We start from the raw sequence: 24,235 nt of genomic DNA on the forward strand, positions 1-24,235 counted from the left end.
CATTTATATAGAGATGAAACATGTTCCAATTCTAATCACTAAAGTTTGCATAGCCAGCTATGTGGTTAATTCATTGACCGCATTTTCACAGTTGGAAACCTTGAAAGGTAAAATCCCAGCTACTAATTATGTGTGCATTTTACCCTATGTTCAGGATTACTTTTCCTAAAGTTATCTGTCAGATGTCTGCAATATTTAACAGCTTCACTCACATACTTAAAAAAATTAAGAATTCCTTTTCAGCTATAATTAAATTTAAAATATAAAATTAAAAAACTAATCACTAATCTGAATGATACCTTAAAATATCTGAGCTATGTAAATTCTATATAAAAATGCCATTACTGTAGCTGCCTAACATATGAACACAGTTCTGTCTTGTAATAGTAAAATATACTAGCTCCTTAATGTGAAGGATTTTAAAGTATGCTATATCTACAAAAACACACTACTGTCAAACTGCAAGGCTGCCTAGTAAACCAACCAGATGTACTAAATAAACTTCATTTACATGGCTGCTGCATTTTATCAGATATATATTAAAATTAGAGGAATTAACTAATTTATTAATTGTTCAAATGCTGCTCTCATCACATTTAAGAATCTCAGCTGCCTGTCGAAATACCCAGATCTATTCAACAGACACTATTTACTGGTTGTGCATAAAAAAAATAAAAGAATTAAACTAACTTATAATTGGACATTATTACATTTAAGAATTAGTTGTCTCAAAACTGACTTAAAAGACTTGGCTTGCATTTTGTCCTTTACATACCTGTTTCTTATCAATTACTGAAGTATCTTCACCCTTCTTGATGCAAAAAAATCCTTTAAAAGTTAGAGCACATACAGTACAGTAATTTAGACCTATATACATAAAAACTTTTTGAGAATACTCTTATTTTTCAGTAGCTCAGAGAACTGCGTTTTTTTAGGCTGATGCTATCTTCTAGAAGAAACACGGAATGTCTGCATACAGTAAGAAGCCTTTAGTAAGCCTTTTTTTGCTGCACCATAATAATCTGATCCAGAAATTCAAGGGTACCTTAAACAACGGGCTACCTGTTCTAGCCATGCTTAGGAATGTGGCCAAATCATTTTTATTGATTTAACCTTTATAGGAATGCTACATATCCTCAGAGCAAAACATTTCTAATGCATTTATAATATGATACACCTCTGAGAAGTTATAAAAAAAGTCTAAAGACAGATAGATTAAATCCCTTCCGTTGTTGTTATTTTTAATTCCTATCTATCGATCCACAAGCATTCAGAAGTGAAGTTATTTTGTCAGTTTGCTGTTGTTTGGATGGGAAGGATTAAAATGCATTTACAAAACATAAGGCTAACAGCTAACCTATCTTTGTTTAAGAAATAAAAACCTGTGAACTGATACAAGCTAGCCAAGATTCTAAATACTTCTTTCATACTAGAATTACACATCAATCATGTTACCTGCAAACATATCAAGTTAAACCTTTCAAAATTTACAGTCCTTATTGAACAAACTGAGCAGCATGCTAGTCATTCAGAGGACTTACAGAGAGAGGTTTGTATATCTCACTAGAATGCTAAGAGTAGCACTTCTAAACTTCATTCAGCACCAGAGATCAATTTCATTTACCCTTCAAAACAATCATTTCATGATATTCTGGTTAATCACTACCTGATTTAAAACACAGCTTTTAAAAATATTAGGCCATTTTATTTACTGTTCTCTGTAATGTTAAGAGCCATATATCATCATACCAAGGCATGACTCGTTTTACAAAACAGAAAGTAAAGCACTGTCTGGTACTATAAGTTTAGCAAAATAAAACAAGGGTAAAATTAGTGCTTAAAACACTTAACAGAATAGTAAACATAATATTCAAATGTTATTATGCATTTCTACATTCAAGGGATGCTTTCTTCTAGTAACTGCAAATAGACCACCTTTCATAGTATAATTCTTCCACAGTGCAGAGAAAGGTCCAGGGCTCTCACTTACAATAGAGCAGCCAGTTTTAAAAAGGTTATCTTTTATTTCCACTAAAACATTTGTTTTCCCTTTTTCCTAGAGGTGTAATACAGTCTAGAAAGCATTAATATTAAACGCCTTCTCATCTAAACACAAATATATACAAACACAGATTACAAAAAAAAAGAAAATACAGAGAGACAAGTAGTCATTTAAATAATGTTTACATATGGAACAGTGCATGGCATGATTAGTGAGGTAAAAGTAGTAAATTATAAATAAATCTGAGCAACAGCTGCACATCAAAAGGTAGATTTTATCACTCTTTCTGCCTAAATGCAAGTGCCCAACATATCTCCTCCCCCCTCCTTTTTTTTTTTTGGGGGGGGGGGGGGAGGGAATGGAGGGCAGAGGAAAAATGCAAGTGATTTTTATTTACCTTTCTAGGAAATGCTATTAACACAGAAGTTCCTAAATCCAAATATGACCTCAGGACCTTCAGACTTAGAAAATATTCAAACCAGATCCTAAAATTCAGCTTATTAATATCAGTAAGCCTGACAAAACTCCCAAATCTGATACGCATCAATGAACTTTTGAGAAGAGCCAATTCTACCGTTTTGGTAATCAAGCATATTTTAATGGGACTACTTGCAAAACATGGTTCTGTACACTGTCATTACGGATAAATGAATGCAACTTACACGTCTGCGTGCCAACTGTTGCTCAAGCCCATCTAAAAGCTATATCCACTCTATGGCTTTGTTTTCAAAAACTTTAGCAATGAGGCATTCCACCCCCTAAGTTTAATTGTAAAATGAAACCAATTTGTGAGTTATTGCTATATACTGTTATAATATATTTCTAATTATATACATTATTTTTATTTATTTGTTTAAGAAAGTAGTGAGCATCTCTCCTTGGTGATGAGATCATTGTCATTTTTATTCCAAACAGTGGGAAAGTAGGAGAAAAAAGAACTCGTAAAAGCAGACCCCAATCCAAGCTTGTGAACAGCTAGACAATAAGCAGAATCAATGAATTTTCTAAGAGCAAGTTAACTGCTCCCTTGCAGACTGTACATCCCAGTAGTTCTGCCGGGCTAACAAAGCATAACATTGCGCTCTCTACAACTTCAAAGGGAGTTTCACATGCTTTGTGGAGTAGTACCTAGCTTGCCTCTCAATCAACTTAGTCTAAGTTTAGTTTTGTTTTCAGACCCTTCTCCCTCAAGGCTACCCTGATGGCACAGAATACCTGTTGTCACTTTCTGGATGTGGTACACCACGAACTAGGGCCTGACCTCTACCGAAAAACAGCATGGGCAAAGCATGACAATTAGGGCTGTGTTTTTGTTACGGTGTTAAAATTAGTGGCAATAAAAAAAATAATAGTTTCCAAACTGTGGTCAACGGGCTACTGGTGATCTGCAAGGCCATAAATAAGCTGAGGATCATACAGGGTACTACATGCCTTTATAGTATTTTAGATTGAAAGTTTAGTAAATGTGCATGGCAGTTTCACACGAAACTTTGAGGGTTGGTAGTCTGCTCATCCAACAGTTTCAGACCCAGCAGTCTTCTCTAAATGCAGTTCTATGGGCATACCAGCATAATAAGCACTTTTATACCAATAAAATTGTTCCTACGCTAAAAGGTTTTGCTGGCATAGTTACAGTGGTATAATAACACTTCCAAAACGCCCCTAATATAAGCAAGACTTTACCCCAGTGCATTTCTAAGAGCTCATACAGTGAAACTCCTGTTTTCTTCCCCCTTAAAGTGAACTGCCATTTAAACTCCAAACCTCAAAAGAGAGGTACCATATTTACTTGAATATAAGATCAGGGCCCCCCAACCCATCAGCATAGAGGGGAAAATCCCCTTGTCTCATTCGCATACCAGCAAACTGCTCCCCCATTACATACATTGGCTATGATTAAACCACTGCTAGAAAAGCAGCATGTGCTCAATCATGGAAACCAACTGTGAAGTTGAATGAATGTAGCCCATAACGCACCTGATTCTACCATACGGCTTAATTAGTGCAGCCCATCTGAATAAGATATCGTGCTCATTGTGCTCTGTCCTCCTCCCTCCCAGCTCTTTTTAAACTCGTAGTGAACAGCTACAACAAATACATTTCAACTTCCTCTTCACTCCCACGGCTGAGCCGTCCCAGTCTTTCCCATTTCCAATTATTCCTGTTTCTTCATGAGCCTTAAATGCCTGAGAAACATCACCATACTTCTATATAGCTGAGAAGCTCTGTCACCACTCTCATATGAGATTAGTGTGGCCCTGCCCTCTATGCACAGTTACTCAAACAGGCAGCTCTGCAGCTCATCGGCATATAAAATTGAGGGTCCCAAGACTTGTGACAAGAACACCCGATTCCATCTGGGGGGGGCGGGGAGAGGAATAAGCCTATGGATCCTTTGTTGGGGGCGAGGGGCATCTGGAGTACACATGTGTACACACATGCGGGCGCACACGCACACACACACACTGCAGTGATGGGCTGTGGGGTCACCATGGCTTGAGGCACTGTTGACTGCTGTGACCCAGCCCAGTAAACTACCTAAGTCATGAGCTTTTTGGCTCTCAACTATCATGCACAGTTTGTACTACATATAAACAGACACAAAAAGTGGTGCTCAAAAGTGTGTTTATGGAGTACCTGTGCTGAAATTTGCAGCAGTCAGGGTTGGGGCCAGTCAGACAGATAGCAAGCAGTCTCCTGGTCCCCTCTGCAGTTTCTGCCCTCTTCTCTGCCCCACCTTCCCACTTTACTGTCACATGTAGCTCACTTCATTGTGTTTGGGGAGGGAACAGAGCCTGAGTAGGTCTGACAGTAAGGGAGAGGCAGGAAGGCTATAGGAAGAAGAAGCTGGGAGAGCAGAAGACAGGGGCCTACTCCTGCCCCCCCCCCCCCACCACCACTATTTTCCCTGTTGTAGCAGCGAGAGGGTGATGACATCAAAAACAACACCCTGATAATTAAGTTCCACACATGGAAAATTATAACAAATTTATACAGTTTCCGTATATAGAATCTAATTATTGAGGGGGAGGCATCTTAGATTCAGGGTCACCTTGTGTTCGAGAAAGTACAGTAAGTTTCCCTTCAAACTATTTGCCACAGAAAAGACTGTCACCAGGTTTTCATCCAAGAGGAATAACTGAAAAACTACCCACCTTAGCTATATGGAAGCATACTAAATAGAACAAGTTAAGGAATCCTGGATAAAACCGCTTCAGTAATGTGTGCAAGAATAGCTATAAACCTAATCCAAGTCTTTAAATGGGGGAGGGGGGAAGGAGACTGCCAGGGGAAAGGGAGGAAGGGAAGAAATATCTGTATTCAGAGCAATTCATAGCTATCCATTAAATTGTGACTGAATCCAACTCAAAGGAAACATGGTTGAAAGATTAAAGAAAACTATCAAACCCCAGTAAAGCTGTGTGGTTGCTGAGACAATATTCTCAAATTGCTTTGCAAACATTGGTATATCTGCTAAAAGTTAATGAAGAAATATTTACTAGTACTGTAATACATGATATGTAACTTACCCAGCTGGAGTTCAATCAGTACATCTACAGCTGTCACCAACCATTAGAGAGGACTATTGCCTTTCAGACTGTTATATTCTATACAGAGGCACTTAGTTGCATTAGTCTGAAATGAAGCAGCAGATAGGGCAAGGTAGCACCTTGACAGGGTGACTATATGCCTCATTTTGTTTGGGACAATCCCAGATTCTGTAGGCCAGTGGAGCAGCATGGTGTACCAGGCAGGCAGGCACTGCTGCTGCTGTGCAAGAGCAAGTCAGGTGGATGTATGGTCACCCTATCTAAACATGCCATATCTGAGGCCCCTACATTGTTTGCTCCTAGCACAGTGGCAGCAGTGCCTGCTCAAGCGACTCTGCCTCCCCACCAGACTCCAGCCAGGGACCAGCCTAAGGAATCCAGGACTCTCCTGGCCCAACCGAAATATATGGATAGTCACCCTACGCCTTGGTGACTAACTGATCCAAAGACCCATGAACTTTTGTAGACAACATCCATAGCATCTGATGAAATAGGCGGTCATCTATGAAAGTTCATGCCTCTCTGAACCACTTAGTCTCTACGGTGCCACCCTGCCCTACCTTCCATTATATTTCTTCTGCCAAAAGACCACTAGGGCTTAACCATAGTCTGCTAAAACTGAAGGGGCCAGGCTGCAGATAAACAGTATGCCAGAGAACTACCTGGCATCTGGTCTGTACTTAATAGTACAAAAGAGCTTTGGTATAACATCAGAAGACCTCTACTCTTGAGTATCTACCAGGGAGAAATCTAAAGGTGATATTTTTGTTTTGTGACAGCATACATTTTGAATAATCCAGATTCCTCTGCCTGGCTAACAATTCCTAAACATGCTTTCTGTGATCTAATCCTTTTAAATAGTGAGAACTGTAGGGTTTGTGACTATTTCCTCCTGACTGGCTTAAAAGCCAGGGTCTTCTGGCTCACCAAGATCTACCACCTTTCCATTTTGGTTCACCTTTCAACTCTGTTCAGTTTTCACTGGCTCACTGCCGAGGGACCTGAACCTGTTCAAACTCCAAAAGAGAAGGCTGAGAGGGGATCTAGTGGCAGTCTACAAACTAGTCAAGGGGGACCAGCAGGCATTGGGAGATTCCCTGTTCCCCCAAGCACTCCCAGGAGTTAAAAGAAACAACGGACACAAGCTAGCGGAGGGTAGTTTCAGGCTAGACATTAGGAGGTGCTATTTCACTGTCAGGGCAGCTAGGACCTGGAACCAACTTCCAAAAGAAGTGGTGCTGGCTCCTACCCTGGGGGTCTTTAAAAAAAAAAGCTGGACAAACATCTGGCCGGGGTCGTTTGACCCCAGTACTCTTTCCTGCCATGGCAGGGGGTCGGACTAGATGATCTCCTCAGGTCCCTTCCAACCCTACCAACTATGAAACTGCATGAAAGATGGATGCTAACCTTGCTATTTTTAGTTTCTCTCTCCTGTGGAAAAGTCTCTAGATATTTCTAAATAATTTTAATATTTGTGACTTGTCATTTTATTCCATCTCTCATTGATAAAAGTTTCTCCAGACAAATAGTATACTATTCAGATGGAGTTAGGCACCATTTTCACCTAACATGGGTTTCAGACTTCCTTTGAAGTTCAGTTCTTATTTGCTGAAGTCATGAATCATCCCGATAGTTTTAGACTAGCAGGACAAAATGGAAAAACAATTTCAGACTTTTCAGAAGGCACTGCTGCTGTAAAAAGAAGTCACTGTTGCTTGATAAGCCTTTCAGTAGTTCTAGTCTTTCTCAGAAGATAAAAGCCCCCTGGGGTTGTCCTTGGTACCCTTAGTAAGTTATGGTAATTTTCACTCCTATAGCATCTTACATTGGAAACTTAGTTGAGTCGGCAATCCTGTAAAAATCACAAGATCTGCCCTTCATATCATGAGATCTTAAAATAATAAATAAATACAAGATTATTTGTATTTTAAAACTGTCCCCTTCTTTGCTACCAGGTCATGTGCAATTTTCAAATTACCTTAAAAACATGCCTCGCCCTAGCAGCCAAAAGAAAATAGAGGACACTGCTGTCTGATCTGATGACCCAGGAGGTTTCTTCCAATTCAAAATGGAAATGCCATTTTTATTTTGATCTTCTTGAGAAACAAATTACCAAAACATTGCTATTACTGTCTCGTTTTTCCTATTTGCTTATCTTACCCTTGATCATTATTAGGGCTATATAAAATGCTGCTGGAAAATGAACAAGCATCTATGAAACACAAGAAGTGTTTGCATCATATCTACAAAAGTTTCCAATTATTTTTCAATAGAGTCTTACAAGAGCTTCAAAGATGTTTACAAAATAAAAATATCTTTACAGCCTCGATCACCTTGCTGACTGAGGGGAGAATCTTAACACAAGCAAAGCTTTTCTCCCCATAAAATTAATGTAGTTATTTTTAGAATCCTTAAATATTAGTTATAAAAAATAACTGTCACAAACCACCCCCCCCCCCAAAAAACTCTCATTCCCATCAACTACAGGAATAATAAATTATCTAATAGTAATAAATGCAGTTTTTAACTGTTACAATCCATTGCCCAAACAGCTTAAGATAATTTATTTGTATGTATTCATCCTTCAGTCGCACTGGGTCAGGATTTGCTCTATGCCTAGAACTCAGGTCGCATTTCTACCACTCCACCTTCCCCATGTCTTCTGATGCCTTGGAGCTTTCCTCCTTTGCCAAAATCTCATGTAGGAAAAAAACTCCAGTGCAACAGGCTCTGCTGCTGGTTCTGAGGACAGAAAAAACAACACACAATCCTCTACTAGCCTACCAGCCTGGAAATCTTAAGAATACAGGTGTTTCTTGCATTATTATGGAGCTCTTTCCACCCTCCAAAGTCCTATAACTCACAAAACATGTGTAGAAGGTAGTAATGCTGCCTTCACCTTGGCTGCTCAATGGGGATTCCCTTTCCTCTTGGGTCAAGCAGCTGCCGTTCTCCTTCATCTCACATCCCCGTTACTATCCCATGTACCCCAGAGCCTACTCCTGTTACCTACAACTCTTGCCTTCTCGATGCCATTCCCTAGCTGTTCCTTCTTTGACCGCATTTCTGATGCTCCTCACTGTCCCTGCCCCAACACTGTGCTGCCTAGCACCAGACGATGGAGTCATAGCTATCTGGTTTGTGGACACCGTTTCAAGTCCACTGAAGAGTGAGAGTTAGCAATCATCTTTATTAAAGAGCAGCCTTATTGCCACATGCCCACATACTGTAGTGGCCATCTTCCTGGCTTCAGATTGAAAGGCAGTAACAGGAGAGGAAAGCCATTTTGATGAAGGGAAAAGGTTGCTATAGGAGGACTTTTATCACACAATTAAAGACTCATGCCCCAGATTATTCGGCTTGGAAACACTGCATCTGGACTGCACCAAGCACAACAAATAGGGTCCTATTTCACACAAAGCTTCTAGGAGCTATGGTTTTATAAATTAATAGCGAGTCCACACTTTATGAGCACTGATCCACTAAAAACCTTGTAACACCTTTGCATGCATTTTCATTCAGGGCTTTAATATACAGAATCTCTTAAAACTATCTTATTACCCATGATGTTCTACCTACCTTTGGAAAGGCCGTTTCTAAAAACAGAGCGATTTACTTGTCAACAGTATGCTAATAAAACACAACTTTGGGACTTTGCAAATGTGGTTCCGTTCTGAAAGAACATTTAGCAGACATGGTCCAACTGAACATATTATATTCAACCAAAGGAAACAAGAAGTTATTATTAAAAAGAGGAAGATGTTTCATCTTCCTTCCAGTTTCAGGTTATCAAGAGGTTAGCAAAGTTAATAATGTTGATCTCCTTTTTTTAATACACATTTCTTTAATTTAGGAAAGTTATTTATTTTTCATTATTTATGTTTCTTTCAAAAGTGTGTGTAAATCAAGAACAAAGTTCTGGAAGTGGTTAGGTCAGCAGTTCTCAACCAGGGTGCCAGGGCACTCTGGGGTACTATGAGATCTTTTGAAGGATACTAAGGAACTAAGTGCAGACTCAGGCTGTCCCTGTCTGGCTGCTGCTCTGCCCCGCTACCCAGCCCCTCTGCAAGCACAGTAATAAATGAGTTAGTTTTTTTAATGGGGTGCTGCTCAATTCACAAATTATGGCAGGGTGCCTTGAAACAAACACAGAGTGCCTCAAGTCAAATGAGTTGTGCCTCTAGTCCAAGAAGGATGAGAATCATTAGTTCAGGTCATAAAAAACAACTCCACATTTATTACCATATAGATTTATTAATTCTGTAACTTTGCAACAGCAAAATGAGATGTGTGACAAAAGCCGATTACTTTCTTATCTTCAAAACAGTATTTCAAACAACACATCTCAAACCATTTACTATACTGCTTATTCAGAATATAGCAACACAGTCAATCATTATTTTATACAAATCATCAGGCCCATTCAGCTGTCTATTAAGCAGAAAGTTTCTTTTGAGTTCAAGCTTATTTTTAAGAGCTCCTCACACTTTAGGTCCTTGCTACATGCAGCCTGTTCCCTGGGATCACATCTCAACACAGCAGGGCCTTTCAAGGATTCCCACCATCATGTTAGAGATTCTGGAACGAATTATTAAACAGTCCATTTATAAGCACTATAAATTAATTTTAAAAAATAAAGGCAGCCAACAAGGATTTGTCAAAAATAGATCATGTCGAACCATTTTAATTGCCTTATTTGATAGAAGTGACCTAGCAGATAAAGAAGCAGCAGTTACAGGATACATTTTCACTTTAGAAACATGCCTGACACAATCCTGCATGATATTCTTATAAGCAAATAAAGGAAAATAAAACCTAGATAATGCCACAACAAGGTCAATATAAAACTGATGGAAAAACTACTCTCAGGGTACGTCTGCATGAAACACTATTGCACGGTGGTTACTGTGCATTTATTTAGAAATTATATAATCAAGTACTAAATAAATGCACAATAACCAAAGTTACTGCACAGTAGCACTGGCAATCACCTTTTTAGTGATACTACTACACAATAGCTTAATAATACTGTGCAGTAGCATATTAGCACTGTCGGTGCTGTGACTCATTACTGTGCAGTATTATTTGACTACTGCACAGTTAGGATCTCATGGAGAGACACCCTCAGAATAGGTGACAAATGAAAAAGGCATGCTGAATGTGGTCACATGAAGATCTGCTGTGCCCACTCCTATTCATTATTTTCATTAATGAGCTGGAAGATGGAAAGGAAGAATACACTTAAAAAAATGTGCAGGAAAAAAAACAAACTAGGGATGCACCTCAAACAACTAAGGACAGGATCAGAATTCAAAATGATCATGAGAAATTTACAATACTCTAAACGTCGACAGGGTCAAGAGCTACACCTAGAATGGAAGAATCAAATAGATAAATACAAAATAGGAAATAACTGGCTAGGTCACAATACTGCAGAAGAGGATCTGGGGCTTACAATGATTCAAAACCTGAGTCTAAAAATATGCTGCTATTAAGAAAAAAAAGAATGTCTTGGATCAGACATGACGCATCTTTCTGGAACACAAAGGTCATAGGTAAAACACAGGAGGTAACTAATTGTTCTCCTCTGTTCTGGATTGGTGAGGCCTGCAGTAGAGTACTGTGTTCAGTTTGGGCACAGCACAAGATGAAGACAAACTAGAAAGGCCCTAGAGGACAGCAATAAAAAGGAAAAAGTTTAGCAAATGTGATCTAATGAGGAAAGATCAAAGATGTCTAATTAGTCTCATTTAGAAAAAAAGACTAAGGGAAGGTACAACGGTCTTCCAGTATGACAAAGGATGAAAGAAAGAGGTTGGTTCCCTTTACTCATCGGGAAAATGCAAAAAGATTAATGTTACTTTGAGATGCCTCTCCATTACTTTTGGGAATTGAGTGGCACCCAATTTCAAAAGCTATTCACAGATTACAGTCCTTACCTCTTTGCAGAGGGGCCTAGCAGTAAAAATGAAGGAGTGTCCAGGTAGGGACAAGCCTGAGCCTGTGCTTATCCTATTAGTTTAGCTGCTTATCTCCTACCACTTCATGGGACCCTTCATAAGATTCAGTGGCACCCTAATTGAGTATCACTGGGTTAGACAGACATCTGCTAAGGATGGCGTAGATCAGAGGGACAGCTAATTACTTCTGCATGGTGGGCAAGTGGGAAGGGAGGGCAGGAAAGATGAGGCTGGGGTTGTGCTGAGATCATGGTAAAGTTGGTTGTGGTGGGTGCAGGAGAAAGGGTAAAAGCAAGTGAGTCTTACCTGCCACAGCACAGGCTCTCCCAGGGGCTGGAGGCTCCCGTCATGGGGAGCATGGAGAGAGTCCCTTCATCATCCTCAATCCCCCTTGGGAGATGCTGCCACTGCAATAGGTACGAAGTTAACATGCTCTTATAGTTGCTCCCAACTTATGTGGAAACTTATAAAAGCCTTAATTCTGCAGTGGATGTGAAAAAGATAACACAGTAGGTGCTAGCCCCACAGCAGGGGAGGGGGAAAGAGACTGACAACAGGATTTGTGCCTCCAATTTCTGCAGCTGGAGTTAAAAGCCCCCGGGGTAAGCCTAAACCAAACAGTCCCCTAATATCATTCTAGCACCCCACCCAGCCTGTAGCCAGCAGGTGGGGCTTGTACCATCTGGGGTACTATAACTACCCACTGCTAGCTATACCACTGCCATGGGTATACCTGATCTTTCTTCAATGCAGCGGGTTGGAAATGATTTCTTGAGGGCCATTTCAGCCCTACATTTCCATCACTACACTTCTATGCCCAGCAAGAAAAAAAGGATGGAAACGTGGAACACTTGACAGTTTTAGAGGATATTTGTCATAGTCATCAATGAATCTCTTGTGGTCAGGATGATGGTGCTGAAGTCAAGCCCAATGGGGTCACAGATGACTGTGCAGGAGTATGCACAATAAGCATCTTTTGTCACAAAATCTGCATAGTTACTCAACATGGAAGCTGGCCTGCTTTGCCTAATGTTGCTTTTGCTGACACACACACACACACACACACACACACACACTGGTTGCTGTTCAAAACACTTGATAAACTTACTTATTATGCCCTAGGCTGCAACAGAAAGGATTAATGACACTAAGAGCTGAAAAGCTGGCCAGTAAAATACTTGTGCCACTGCGTGTTTAGGGCATCCTTGAAGTGCTAATCTTGGTTAATGACATCCCCTCTTCCCACAGGAGCTGCTCAGACTTTTGTCTATCATCCATCCAAGACTTGCGCCTAGCATATTATAGCTGCGCTTCTGTTATTAATGCCTCAATTCCTGCGATGTCACCATTTCACTCAGTCTTTAGTAACAAGATTCTTTCAAAGGAAAAGAAAACTTGAAATTTTAATATAAGACAACGTGAAAAGGCTCACAGGCTTCTGTTAGACCACACCCACACACAGAGGCCCATTTTTTCTTTATATTGCAAATCATCAAGCTTCCCCCACCCACCCCACATTGATATCTGAATTTAAGTCCCTGTAAATGCTGGAAAAAAAATGAACAGTGTTTCCACATGTGATAATATTACAAATACACCTCCCCTTTTTAATTCTGCATTAATAAAAGCTACAATATCAAGAATTAAAGTTGCAAAAGACAAAATTTGAACATTTGGTCTATCTGGAGATAATCTTTGTCCACATCAAGTGGCATGCCCCAGCTGTTTTACACTACTTGGATGACACAAAGCAGATGAAAATTTAACTAGCTAGTTAAGCCACATTTACAGCCTCTTTCAAAACACCCAAGTAGCACAAAACAGCTGGAGAGCATCCCCTGAGTAAACCCTGCCCACCAGCTTTAAACCAGAATTGCTCTTCATTTGTTTTCTATAAACTTTGCACCCTCATCTTGCAGTCTGAATGCTGCCAGCTTGTTAAAGGGTCCATATATATAAAATAAATAAATAAATAAATAAAAGAAAGAAAGAACTTTGGGAAAATGGACATCTGAAGAGATACCATCACAGTCTTTGAGGTCTTGGTTAACAGTTCAAAAACTCAGCCCAGGTCATAAAGAGCCAAGCTGGTCACAACAGTTTAGTTGCAACTCCATTCCCAAATCCAACACTAGTCATAACAAGCACCGCTGGCACAATCACCAAAACAACCAAAGATTAATTGTGAAACCTAAATCTCTATTTCCCTGTACAGGTGGTACCAGCAAAACAAAAATTAAGACACGTAGGTAAAACCAGTGGAGGAAAAAATGCATGTTTCAAAAGGAAGAAATGAGGATTTAGCATGAAACTTGGGCTCTTAATCTGGCACCAAAATAAATACATACAACAGGTAAAGCAATCTTCAGTCTGGAAAACAATTTTATTGCAGAGTGATGCAGCAAACTATAGGCAAAAGCATTTCAGTAGTCAGCGCAAAGTTTTTACTGTTGTACAGTATTCAAAGATTTAACTTTGGGGTTTTAAAATGTGCTGAGAATGACTTATGACCCATCTCCAATCCAACAACTATTTCCCACTGGTCTAGTTGTGTATTTTTAACTTGAAAACCACCTGTAATAAATATTCTTTCAGTTTTGGATGTAACAGGTGGTTTTCTTTGTGAATGTTTTCACTCCATAGGGACAGCTGCGTTTTTATGATTAACAGTAAAGCGGTCTCAGCATCCTAACATTTTCTCCTACAATAAAGAAATAAATGAGTTTCATCCTCCCCTAAATAAACCAAAATGGAGATTATCCCTGGTGTAGTATTATAAAGGTAGCAAGTGTTTTTGATATCTGTCAGTTCACATTTACATAAAAAAGGCTAGTAAAGTAGCAACAAGAGATACAGAACAAGGCATGTGGTGGTAGGTAGACATGAAGTAACTGTTTGGAAAAGGAAATAAAAAGAACAAGTTTGACAGCAGGATGGCACCTACTTAAAAGCAAGTCCAAAACAAGCACCCACTTGAAGCCACATATGAGGGGCTGAAACAAATACACAGAAGCCTAGATTAGCAAGATACAAAATCATTATCTTGTTGTGCTTACTTTATCTGGGATGCACATCATTTCTAAATATTTGCTACAAGCCTCTGAGAATCACCAAGGGAATGATCAAGACGTGTTTATACATCCAAAATTTAGTAAGCTCTTCAGTATTTTAAGAGAAGCTCAGAAATAAGGAGAGCTTAATTTGTGTGGCAACTCAAATGAATCTTAAACGGAGTGGAGGGTGTGTTAACTTATGGGAATAGTCACTGGAGCACAAGGGTAAGAAAACTAACTGAATATGTAGTATAGCCTTCCAAGTCTGGTCTTTTTTGTTGTATTTCATTAAGAAAATAGCATTTTATATTTAAATAGCACAATACTACTCAAAGTTGCATCAACTTAAATAGACATACAAGCTATGTGAAAGGAACTATTCACTCATTAGAGTAAGACCACTTGACCAGGACAGAACCATATTAGTAATACCTGGTAAGAAAGCTAGATGTTCCACTATATAAGCCACACAATTTCTGTGGATTAATTACTTGAGTTTTTCATACTATGAATTTCTTCATCTTTCAGGAAAGTATTTTTTTTCCTTAAAGAGAGTACTATAGAACACGCATTTTGCAGACAAATTCAAATGCGTTGTGAGTTCATGAGATGCACACACTGCTGTTAAAAATAGTAGGTTTTACAACTGAAAGTCAAGTTTTCTCCCGATTTCCCACACATAATAAGCAAGCATAAACTTTGCATTTAAAAATGTTCCATCAAGGCAGCATAGAAAAGTTGCACGCGTTGCCATGCTCTTTTTTAAAGGCAACATGGGAAAGAACATAAAAACTTTCAGTCATCTTATTAAAACTTAGGGTCCTATTCCCAGGTCTTCCTAAAATTATCCTGTGCAAACTGTCATTTATTTTATCTGTAAAAAGGGTGAATCATACTTGACTTTCATTCGTCTACTTTGATAAACTATAGATAAGCTCAGAAAAATAAACAACGCAGAGAGGAAAAGCTGAAACTGTAACTTAGTTTCTTTGCTTCCGATATATATTTTCTTCAGCCACAAAAAGCTGTGAGGGTTGCAGCTTTGTCTCTTCCAAAGTATAAAAAGTTTCCCCAAGATGCATAAAGGAACAACAAACCCAGCTAATTTATGAACTTTGCAAAAGACACATGACACCAGACAGGTCTGCCCAAGGTGTGCATAGGTTTCACATGCCCCAAGCGTGCCTATGTGTAGGAAAAAGAGATATGGCACTTTACTACTATGGTGGTGTGCTATTAAAAATCTGCTGCCAACTGTCCGGCAAAGGTGACTAAATACAGTATATTCTAAGCATCGTGGCAATACATGTGTAATGTTATTAGTGTTAGCTATTAACCCTTGTCTATAGTGCCACAGACATGTCGCTCACTTTTGCAAGCATACAGAATTATAGGGATCAAATTTTCCTTTTTCCTCTCTCTCTCTCTCTTTTTTTTTTTTTTTTTTTTTTTTTTTAACATCCAGTAACCCACTTGTTTTAGCTGGGCTACATGAACAAAGCAAGAAAATCATTTTTTTCCTACAACAAGACATATACATGAGTTACTTAAATGCAATCCAACTTGTTGAAAAAACCCATGGGCTATAAAATAGAGCAAACGTTATGTAAGGTGCTAAGAAATCTAAACAGCAGACAAAATATGTCCCACCTGCTATAGTAAAAGCTAGTCTATCAGTCGGAGTTCCACCTCAGCTAACTTTTGCTGAGTAAACCTCACTCCTCCCACTGTAAAACACTATTACTAGTTCTAAATCTCAATGCAAAGTATAAGCTTAAAGAACAGTTGAGAGGATAAAATTCATGAATATACGTTATGCTCATAGCTATGCTAGATATACAAAGAGCCACAATTAAAAAAAAAAAAATGCATAAATCTGGTTTCTAAATCCATATTTACTTTGGAAAATCTTGGCCCATCTTTTTAGATGCTTCTGACAGTATAAGTGATGGGCGATTTTTCTATCTTAAGAGAGGTCAGAAAAGATACCATCTTTCTGCTCATCCCCGAGTCAACAATACTCTTTAGGAATCTAGACAGTCCGTATTTTAGGGCCATCTCAAAAAACTGCTGTGTAGTCCAATGGGAGAGGAATTTGCTAACGCTCTAAATCTGACACCTTTTACCATTACTACGTCTAGGTTCTTTTAAGCACAAGTTTATGGCAAATTATTCTACTACTTAATACAGATGAACATGGCTCAGAGTTGCACAAAACCTGATTGGCACAACTGAGCCTTCAAAAATCAAAAGCAAAGCTAATACAGTTTGGAATATATCAGCAGAAACATGAGATGCTTTACAGCACTTGCTATAGTTGTATAAATTATATTTCTATGGGCAAACACAAATATGCTATATAAGATTTTTATGATCATCTACAAAAATAAATAAATATAATCAGAAGTCACAACTGATGAGCCTAAACAGGGTGAGAGAGAGTACAATTGTAATAGAGCACAGAGATATCATACATCTCCACAGCTGCCATAAATCAGAGGTCTCATCTAAAGCTTGAAAACACAGGCACATGCATCATTTATACTTCAAGAAGAACCTAAAAATAAAGGCCATGATTTTCAAAAGTAAATATGGATTCTGGAACCAGATTTAGGTACTCGTTTAAAAAAAAAAAAAAAAAATCTTCACCCTCAAGACGCATACACGTATATAGCTCATGGAGACCGAGTTATGGCCCACAGGACTCTGCGTGCATCTAGAAATCTGGCAGCATGGTAAGCAGCAGCAGTATTAATTGCTAGGACTCCATTAAAATTACTGACACTCACCCTGCCATGAAGTTTCCAGACCCAAGGGGTCTTTTTTTATACCAAAAAGCTTTATTTTTATAACAATAGTATGGAAATTTACCGTGAAACCTACCTACCTCTCTGTTCCAACACACTATTAAAAGTGCCTAATGGGATTTACTTTAGAATCATAATTCAATCACATACTATCCTCTTTTTAAAATATCAACTTATAACCCTGATGTTTATTCATGTTGTATTTATTGTCAACATCCAGAACTGCATTATGCATATTACAAGCTTGATACTCAAAACAAGCAGACAAATACAGACTGATTCATAGCTAAGTCTTACCATAGTTTCATATTTAGTACTCAGCTTTATTTCTGTACTAAGAGCACTTCAAAAATATTTTATCCAAATGACTCTGAATCACAGTCAGATGAAACAACGGGACATCTGTTAACAATACAAGAATAGCTCAAATGAAAGAATGATTATTCTAACACATTGTGCCCTCCACAGACACTACACAATCTGCTAAGGGTCTTCAATGTTGTCTCTTACTGAGACTTTTTTTAAACCAGTGATCCAGTGCTTCTTCTGAAATACTCATTCAGACTAGAAACAGAGGATGATTCAAAAACCACAGCTACTCAGTTTTCTAAAGGTTGTACAAATCATATTACTTCAGGGGAGAAAAAAAACAAATCTGAACTAAAAATAAGTTACAAGGAAACATTATCACTCGGAGAAGGGAATGTTAGGTCAGATACTACTGATGCTTACACCATAAATTGTTTGTGGTTTGCTGTCTGCAAACCAAACAAAGAAAAAAATACATTACCAGCACTACTACCAGTAAATCAGAGAAGCAAACAAGTTGTTTGTTCAGCACATTTTGAAAGGAAAATGTATCTCTGAGTGTAGATTGCACATTTTAGATGCTAGGTTTTTGTTGGGTTTTGTTTGGTCTTTTTTGGGGAGGGGTTAGCTACAAAAGCACATCACCGCTAACATTTTAGCTATCAAATAAAAACCGTCAATATTAATTTGTAGAATAAAAAGTATATTACTAAGCACATACTAATTCATGCTCCTTTTTGGGGGTGGCAAAGGGGAACATCAGATGAAGGGGGGAAAAAAATTAATGCAAAGGTTTGATGACATACGAGCAAGTAAGAAATCGATTCAAGCAGCAGAGTCAAAATTACGATTTTGAACTTGTTCTCTAAGAGCCCACAGAAGTCTGGGAAAACTAAAGCTGATTTTTTTCCACATCAGAGCAGAGCACAGATTCTAGCAGTTTTCAGCCCTTTAGGGTCAAGCAAAGCTGCTACCTATTAATTACTTAATGACAAAGCTAGAAAGTAGCAGACCTCATCCCCTGCGGCCAGAAAGAGGTTATTTTTATCACGACAGTACTTAGAAACGCATTGAATTTGACCCCTTTCTAAATTGTTGATGCAACTCAACTGTAAATATTGTGATTGTGTTTTGCTGTGTGGTGCTGTACAAATCCACTGGAAGACCTAATTCTTTAGGGGCTAGAGATTACAATCTAATCTGAAAATAAGGTTTAACCAAGTATTACATAATAGAATGGAAGGAGAAGAGGGAAAAAAAAAGAAAGACTAAGGTTAAGACCACATAGTTAGATACTCTGGGGCACCAAAGAGCCTGATAAATAAGAACTGAGACACATTTATCCTACTCAGCATTAGTTAGCTGAGCTCTAGCAAACAACATGGCAGCTATGCTGCTTGAAGGGAGGGTTGCAACCTGACAGACCAAGGAAGACTCCAAGTAATTTACTTCAGGATAAGTAAAATGATAATGCAAAACATTTTTCTTATTGCTAAGGGTTCTCTTGTGCCTCTGAAGAGGCAGTCCTATATCCGTGCAGGCAGAGACATGTGCCATTAAGCAAAAGGTCTAGAATACACTGGATCTGGATCTCTGTAGTGTTTTATAGCAGTGGTTCTCAACCTCTTACACCCAAGACACCTCTCAGAAAATGTCAGCTCTAAGCTTTCACTTAGTGTTTGACTATGGAAAAAACAGAGCAATTCTGTTGCAGAGAACTCAGGCAAACTACAAGTCAGAGTGTTTTTGACACTACAGATTCCTGTTTGAATTCTCCAAATTTATCTTGCGAATCATGTTAGGCATTCAAACATCTACGGATTGCTACTACCGCATGTCACCCTTAGCAGGATCTCGCAACACCCTGGTTCAAGATCACTGTTTTAAAAAGCATAATATCTGCTCCTCAAGACCTTTGGGGTAGCTCCTAAACAGGCCAAAAGTAGCCCTCCACTTGGTGCATGACAAATGCTTCAAAACTGCCCTGCCATTACATGCAGACACAAATGGAAGGAAAGGAATAAGCCCAACACCTCCTCCCAACCTTATTCATCTATGCAGGGTCTGGTTATAATCCAGTCTTTAAATGGTAAATTCTTGATGTAACTTAATTGTAATTATTGCAATTGTGTATTACATCAAAGGTACATATAAGTAGGCACTGTAACTACATAAAAGTGTCTGGACTGCTCCACAAGGGTGAATAACGTTCCACAACAATATCAAGTAGTGACACAGTACAATCTCTGCTGTCAAGTCAGACTTTACTAAAACAAGGAGAATGAGATAACAGTGATGTACGCAGATGAAGCATAAAGATTTAAGCAATAAGAAGAGACATGTCTACCAGTCATGGTCAAACACAGCTCTAATTAAGTCTGATTTTCAGATTCAGTCTGCTGGTACTAACTTATTGCAACATATTACAGTGAAAAAAGCTGCATATGTTAAAGACATATAATTAACTTAATAGCATCTGACTTAATCTGGAGAAAGACCTGTTTCCTGTGCTCACCTTCACTTAAATAAAACAGTTCTTTTGGAAAATTCAGAATCTTTTACTTGCCTAACTGTTTAATGCATCATGTAACAGCTTTTCTAAAACATCGACTATTTGGTATACGTGAGCACAGAAGTTTGTGTCAATATTTAAATTGTATATTTGTACAATGTTTAATATTATGAAATTCAATCACAGGACTTGAAAAAACTGGAAGTGGTTCCTTTATTTTCTGCCATTCACCAGTATGTACCCTTTTTAGCATATGCTGCATAAAAGTACTAAGCAAGCTCTACAAATGCATACATTAGCATACTAGTAGCAACAACTGGGTAACTTAGCTTTTCCCTTAGTAGACTTATTTTTTAAAAATTACAGCTCATTACTTAAGAAGGCATGATTGAATAGAATGGTGTGCATTTTAACCAATCTCAATTTAATTCCTAGTGTACAGAACAGAGCCCATACATGAACAGATTTAACCAATTGCATCCAAAAGCTATACTAGATTTGACCTGTTGGAGGAGGAGAGGGAGAGGGAAGGGGGGCAGAAATCAAGAGCTCTGACATTAGAGAACATACACACTAGTTAAATGCTTAACTTCAGCTCTTTTTTTTTTAAATTAAATTGCAATTAATTGAACTCCTGAAGAAGGGTCCTGTGAAGAATTTGAAAAATCCAGTCACATATGACAAATGGGGGATTCCCTAAATTAGTTTCTTTAGAAGATATAATCCAACCAAGCATGGATTCTAACCACATTTTCTAGTCCTCATGCTTATAACAAACCCTTCCAAATGAGAACACAATGTTCACTGAAGCAGTCCAAATTCAGACAGTGTAAACCATTAGAGAGGAATAACTCTTGTAAGGCCCATAGTACATAACGCCAGCAGTCCAGCTCTGTATTGAGGAGGTTGTAGAGGTTTCTCAGAGATAAACTGTTCCCCTTTCATCTTTGTGAAGTTTTAATTCCATCATGCGTTAGTCTTAGTTTTATCCCACGAAAACATCTAGACTAGGATTTAGGCTCTGGGAAGCTAAACCTGTACTCTTTCCAATCTAGTATGAGCATCAATATACTAGAACATACATAGTGTAAGAAAATGATAAATGGTGCAGACATAAATTAACAATTATAGCAAGTATGAAAAAACAGTAAAGCACCATACACCATGGCAAGAGTTGAGAGGAAATAGCATGGTCCTACTGCGATAGTAAATATACTTTGTCTTTGTTTTGCCTCTTTTAGTAGCCTTACCCCCACCCTAAATTTAACAGAAAACGTTCCCACTTGTATTCAAATTATATCTGTACAATTTTAAAGAATGTTTCCCAATTTTAGATCCTTCTAGCTCTTCCACATACAAAAATTCTCTTCCAGCATGTCTTTTGAGATCATTCAGAGTACAAACCAGGTTTCAAAATATGTTACTGAAAGGATCCCACAGCAGTTTGTTCACAGGTGTAACACGCTGATTCAGGGATGGCCACAATATTCAATTAAAATCTTTCCTCCCTACATCCCTCGCAGACTGAGCAGAGCAGTTAGATATCAGAGATCTAACACAGATCTCCCAAGAGCCAGGAGAACATCTTTTGTCTGACAAAAAGGTGCATTGCTCTCTCTAGAAAGACCGAAGTTCACACCATTTTCTAATGGGGAAAAAGCAGAACTTAAAACAGTATCTTCCCACAGTATTAAAAATGGCACTTTTGAACAAATTGTAATAAAATGTTCTGAAAGGATATTAATTTGTAGATGGTTTCCACACCAACCAACCCAATCCCTGCCATGCACTGATCATTATTTGTATTCTGGCAGCCTGAAGAGCTAGTCAGAGACCCAAATCCCAGTATGTTAGGCACTCGACAGACACAGAATCAAAGTACAATCCTTGCCTCAAAAAACTTACAAAGGCTGTGCAGCAGCAAACAGTCACAAGTATTAACTTTTTTTTCTTTACTTCATCCCCGTCTGCAATACAGTCCTATTGCAGCTGCAGCACAGAAAAGGAATTCCTAAGGCTCTCTCTATGTAGTTTTGCTTCTTAGCTGTAGCTTACAACTCTAACCCTTAGGCCAAAATATACACTAAAACACTGAAGGGTAAACAGGCATCCGATCTTTCCATTACTGTCCTTTGTTTGTCCCTTTACTGCTTTTTAAATGTCATTTCCGAAGGCAAGATTTTAGCTCAACTGGTTAACTGGTTATTTTTGCACAATGCAATCTCAGCAAAATTCTCAGTTCAAATATGGTAAACAAGTATAGGATGGAGAAATTCCTTACAACCCCAAATTACAGTTTGGTTAACCGGTGTACTCCCAGGCCAAATCATTTCTGCCGTTTCCTCCCAATATCATCCCAAATTAACTACCCAAAGTGAGAGATGTGACTGATCGGCTTCAAAACAAAACAAGAGATAAAGATAAGCAAATCCCATGAAAATAACCCAAGTCTTTGAAAGATATAATGTGGGTTTAGCACCAACGGATGAGTAGAGAAGGCAGAATTAATAATACTCAACAATTCTGAAGTGTGTTATTCATTTGTATTGTATATTATATAAAAATCCTGAACCGCTCTATTAAAACCATCCTTTAGCCTTCCCATCCAGCATAATTCCCTCACCACTGCAGTTGCTCACTTATTATAATGGAACCAAGAAAGGCCTCGTGTTCGGAGTTCCTAGAAAACTAAGCCAGTGCAAAAAATCAATACTCCCAAAACACAACTTTACCTGGCAGAGGAACTGAGTCTGTACATGGAGGTTGAATGAAAATCCATGATTAAAACATGCTTAGCTTGTTTTACATTCAAAACACAACCCTGATAAGGGATTCTGGCATAACAGGGAAATCCATTAACAACTAATGCAAGAGACTCATGCCATAATTTCTCAGCAACATGGTCCAGCATCAGAGAGCATGTCTACACATGCACCTGACTGCAAGTACTAAATGACTGCGCAGTAGCCACCAGTACTGTGCAGTCCTGGCGCCACATGGGTCATTTCCGGCCCCACTGAGCAGTAGCAATGAGCTATTGTGCAGTAGCGCCAGCAGCACGGTTCGTGCCTGCCAACGCTACATCACTGTAGCACCAAGCTACAGAGACATAGATAGCATCTCGTGTCAACGCACCCAGAGACACAAATCACACAGCTGTGCTGATAACCCATGCATCATAACCCATTTTTTGTGTTTAAAATAGTCAGGATAACAAGTTACATGTTTAAGTACCAGGAAAAGGTATGATATAGCAGCATCTAAATGCCATAATGTACAATTAAAAAGCTAACGGAAATATATTTGTAAAAACAAGTGTTCTGTTCTTTTTGCATCTTAAACCTGTTCACAATTAAATTATTTTTGCAGACAGTACAGAACACATATTGGATATTTCTGTAATTAACATGCAATATGAATGACTCAGACAATGAGTAATTAGATTAGCCAGCTTTAAGTGGGCGTCAAAATGGCCTATAATGTAGCTAAATTATAACAGACAAAAATAACCCAACCCACTGCTAACTGTACAGATCTCAGAAAGCTGAGCATTTAATACATCACATTTCCTAAATAATAAGCTATAGGTAGTGTGTATTTCCTCACTCATGCCACTACATTATTCTGTATAGCTCAATTACTACCTACAACAAAAGGCACATTTCTTTATTTTAAAAGCAAACAAAAATGGCCGGGTTTTCAGAGGAAATGAAGACTCTCCATAGCCAATGATTTTAATAGCAGAAGAATACTTTAGCACCCATGACAAAAAAAAAAAAAAAATCAGTCTTTTTCAAAGCATTGGCTGTTAACAGATCTCCCTGAAATCACCAGGAATATTACCTTGACTTACTTCAATGAAAGCAGACAATCCAACACAGGTACCTTTAAGAATTGCACTACACATTAATAATTTGCCCCCTCCCCAAACACTGAAGATCTTGCATGTCTCTTCAAAAGCAACAATGCCCACAATTCCTAGGTACGTCAATGAGACCTGCGGGTTCTCAGAACCTTGCTGCTTTATAACAGATTCCTTGA

At 38.6% G+C, this 24,235-nt stretch overlaps 2 protein-coding genes across 15 annotated transcripts in view; one reads left to right on the forward strand and one right to left on the reverse strand.

The window, feature by feature from the left end:
• SUPT3H (SPT3 homolog, SAGA and STAGA complex component) overlaps window positions 1–24,235 on the reverse strand; it is a 434,721-nt gene that overhangs the window by 382,442 nt on the left and 28,044 nt on the right. The window contains exon 3 of one of the 10 annotated variants that reach the window (XM_059728880.1): window positions 11,820–11,920. The exons of the other annotated variants lie outside the window; for them this stretch is intronic. Coding sequence (XP_059584863.1) covers window positions 11,820–11,872 — 53 coding nt within the window. The 5' untranslated portion in view covers window positions 11,873–11,920. The remainder of the gene's footprint in view (window positions 1–11,819; window positions 11,921–24,235) is intronic. 10 annotated transcript variants of the gene reach the window in all.
• RUNX2 (RUNX family transcription factor 2) overlaps window positions 1–24,235 on the forward strand; it is a 288,575-nt gene that overhangs the window by 9,502 nt on the left and 254,838 nt on the right. The gene's annotated exons all lie outside the window — the stretch shown is intronic.

Source organism: Alligator mississippiensis, chromosome 1, assembly GCF_030867095.1.
Source record: "Alligator mississippiensis isolate rAllMis1 chromosome 1, rAllMis1, whole genome shotgun sequence".
Taxonomy (NCBI): Eukaryota; Metazoa; Chordata; order Crocodylia; family Alligatoridae; genus Alligator; species Alligator mississippiensis.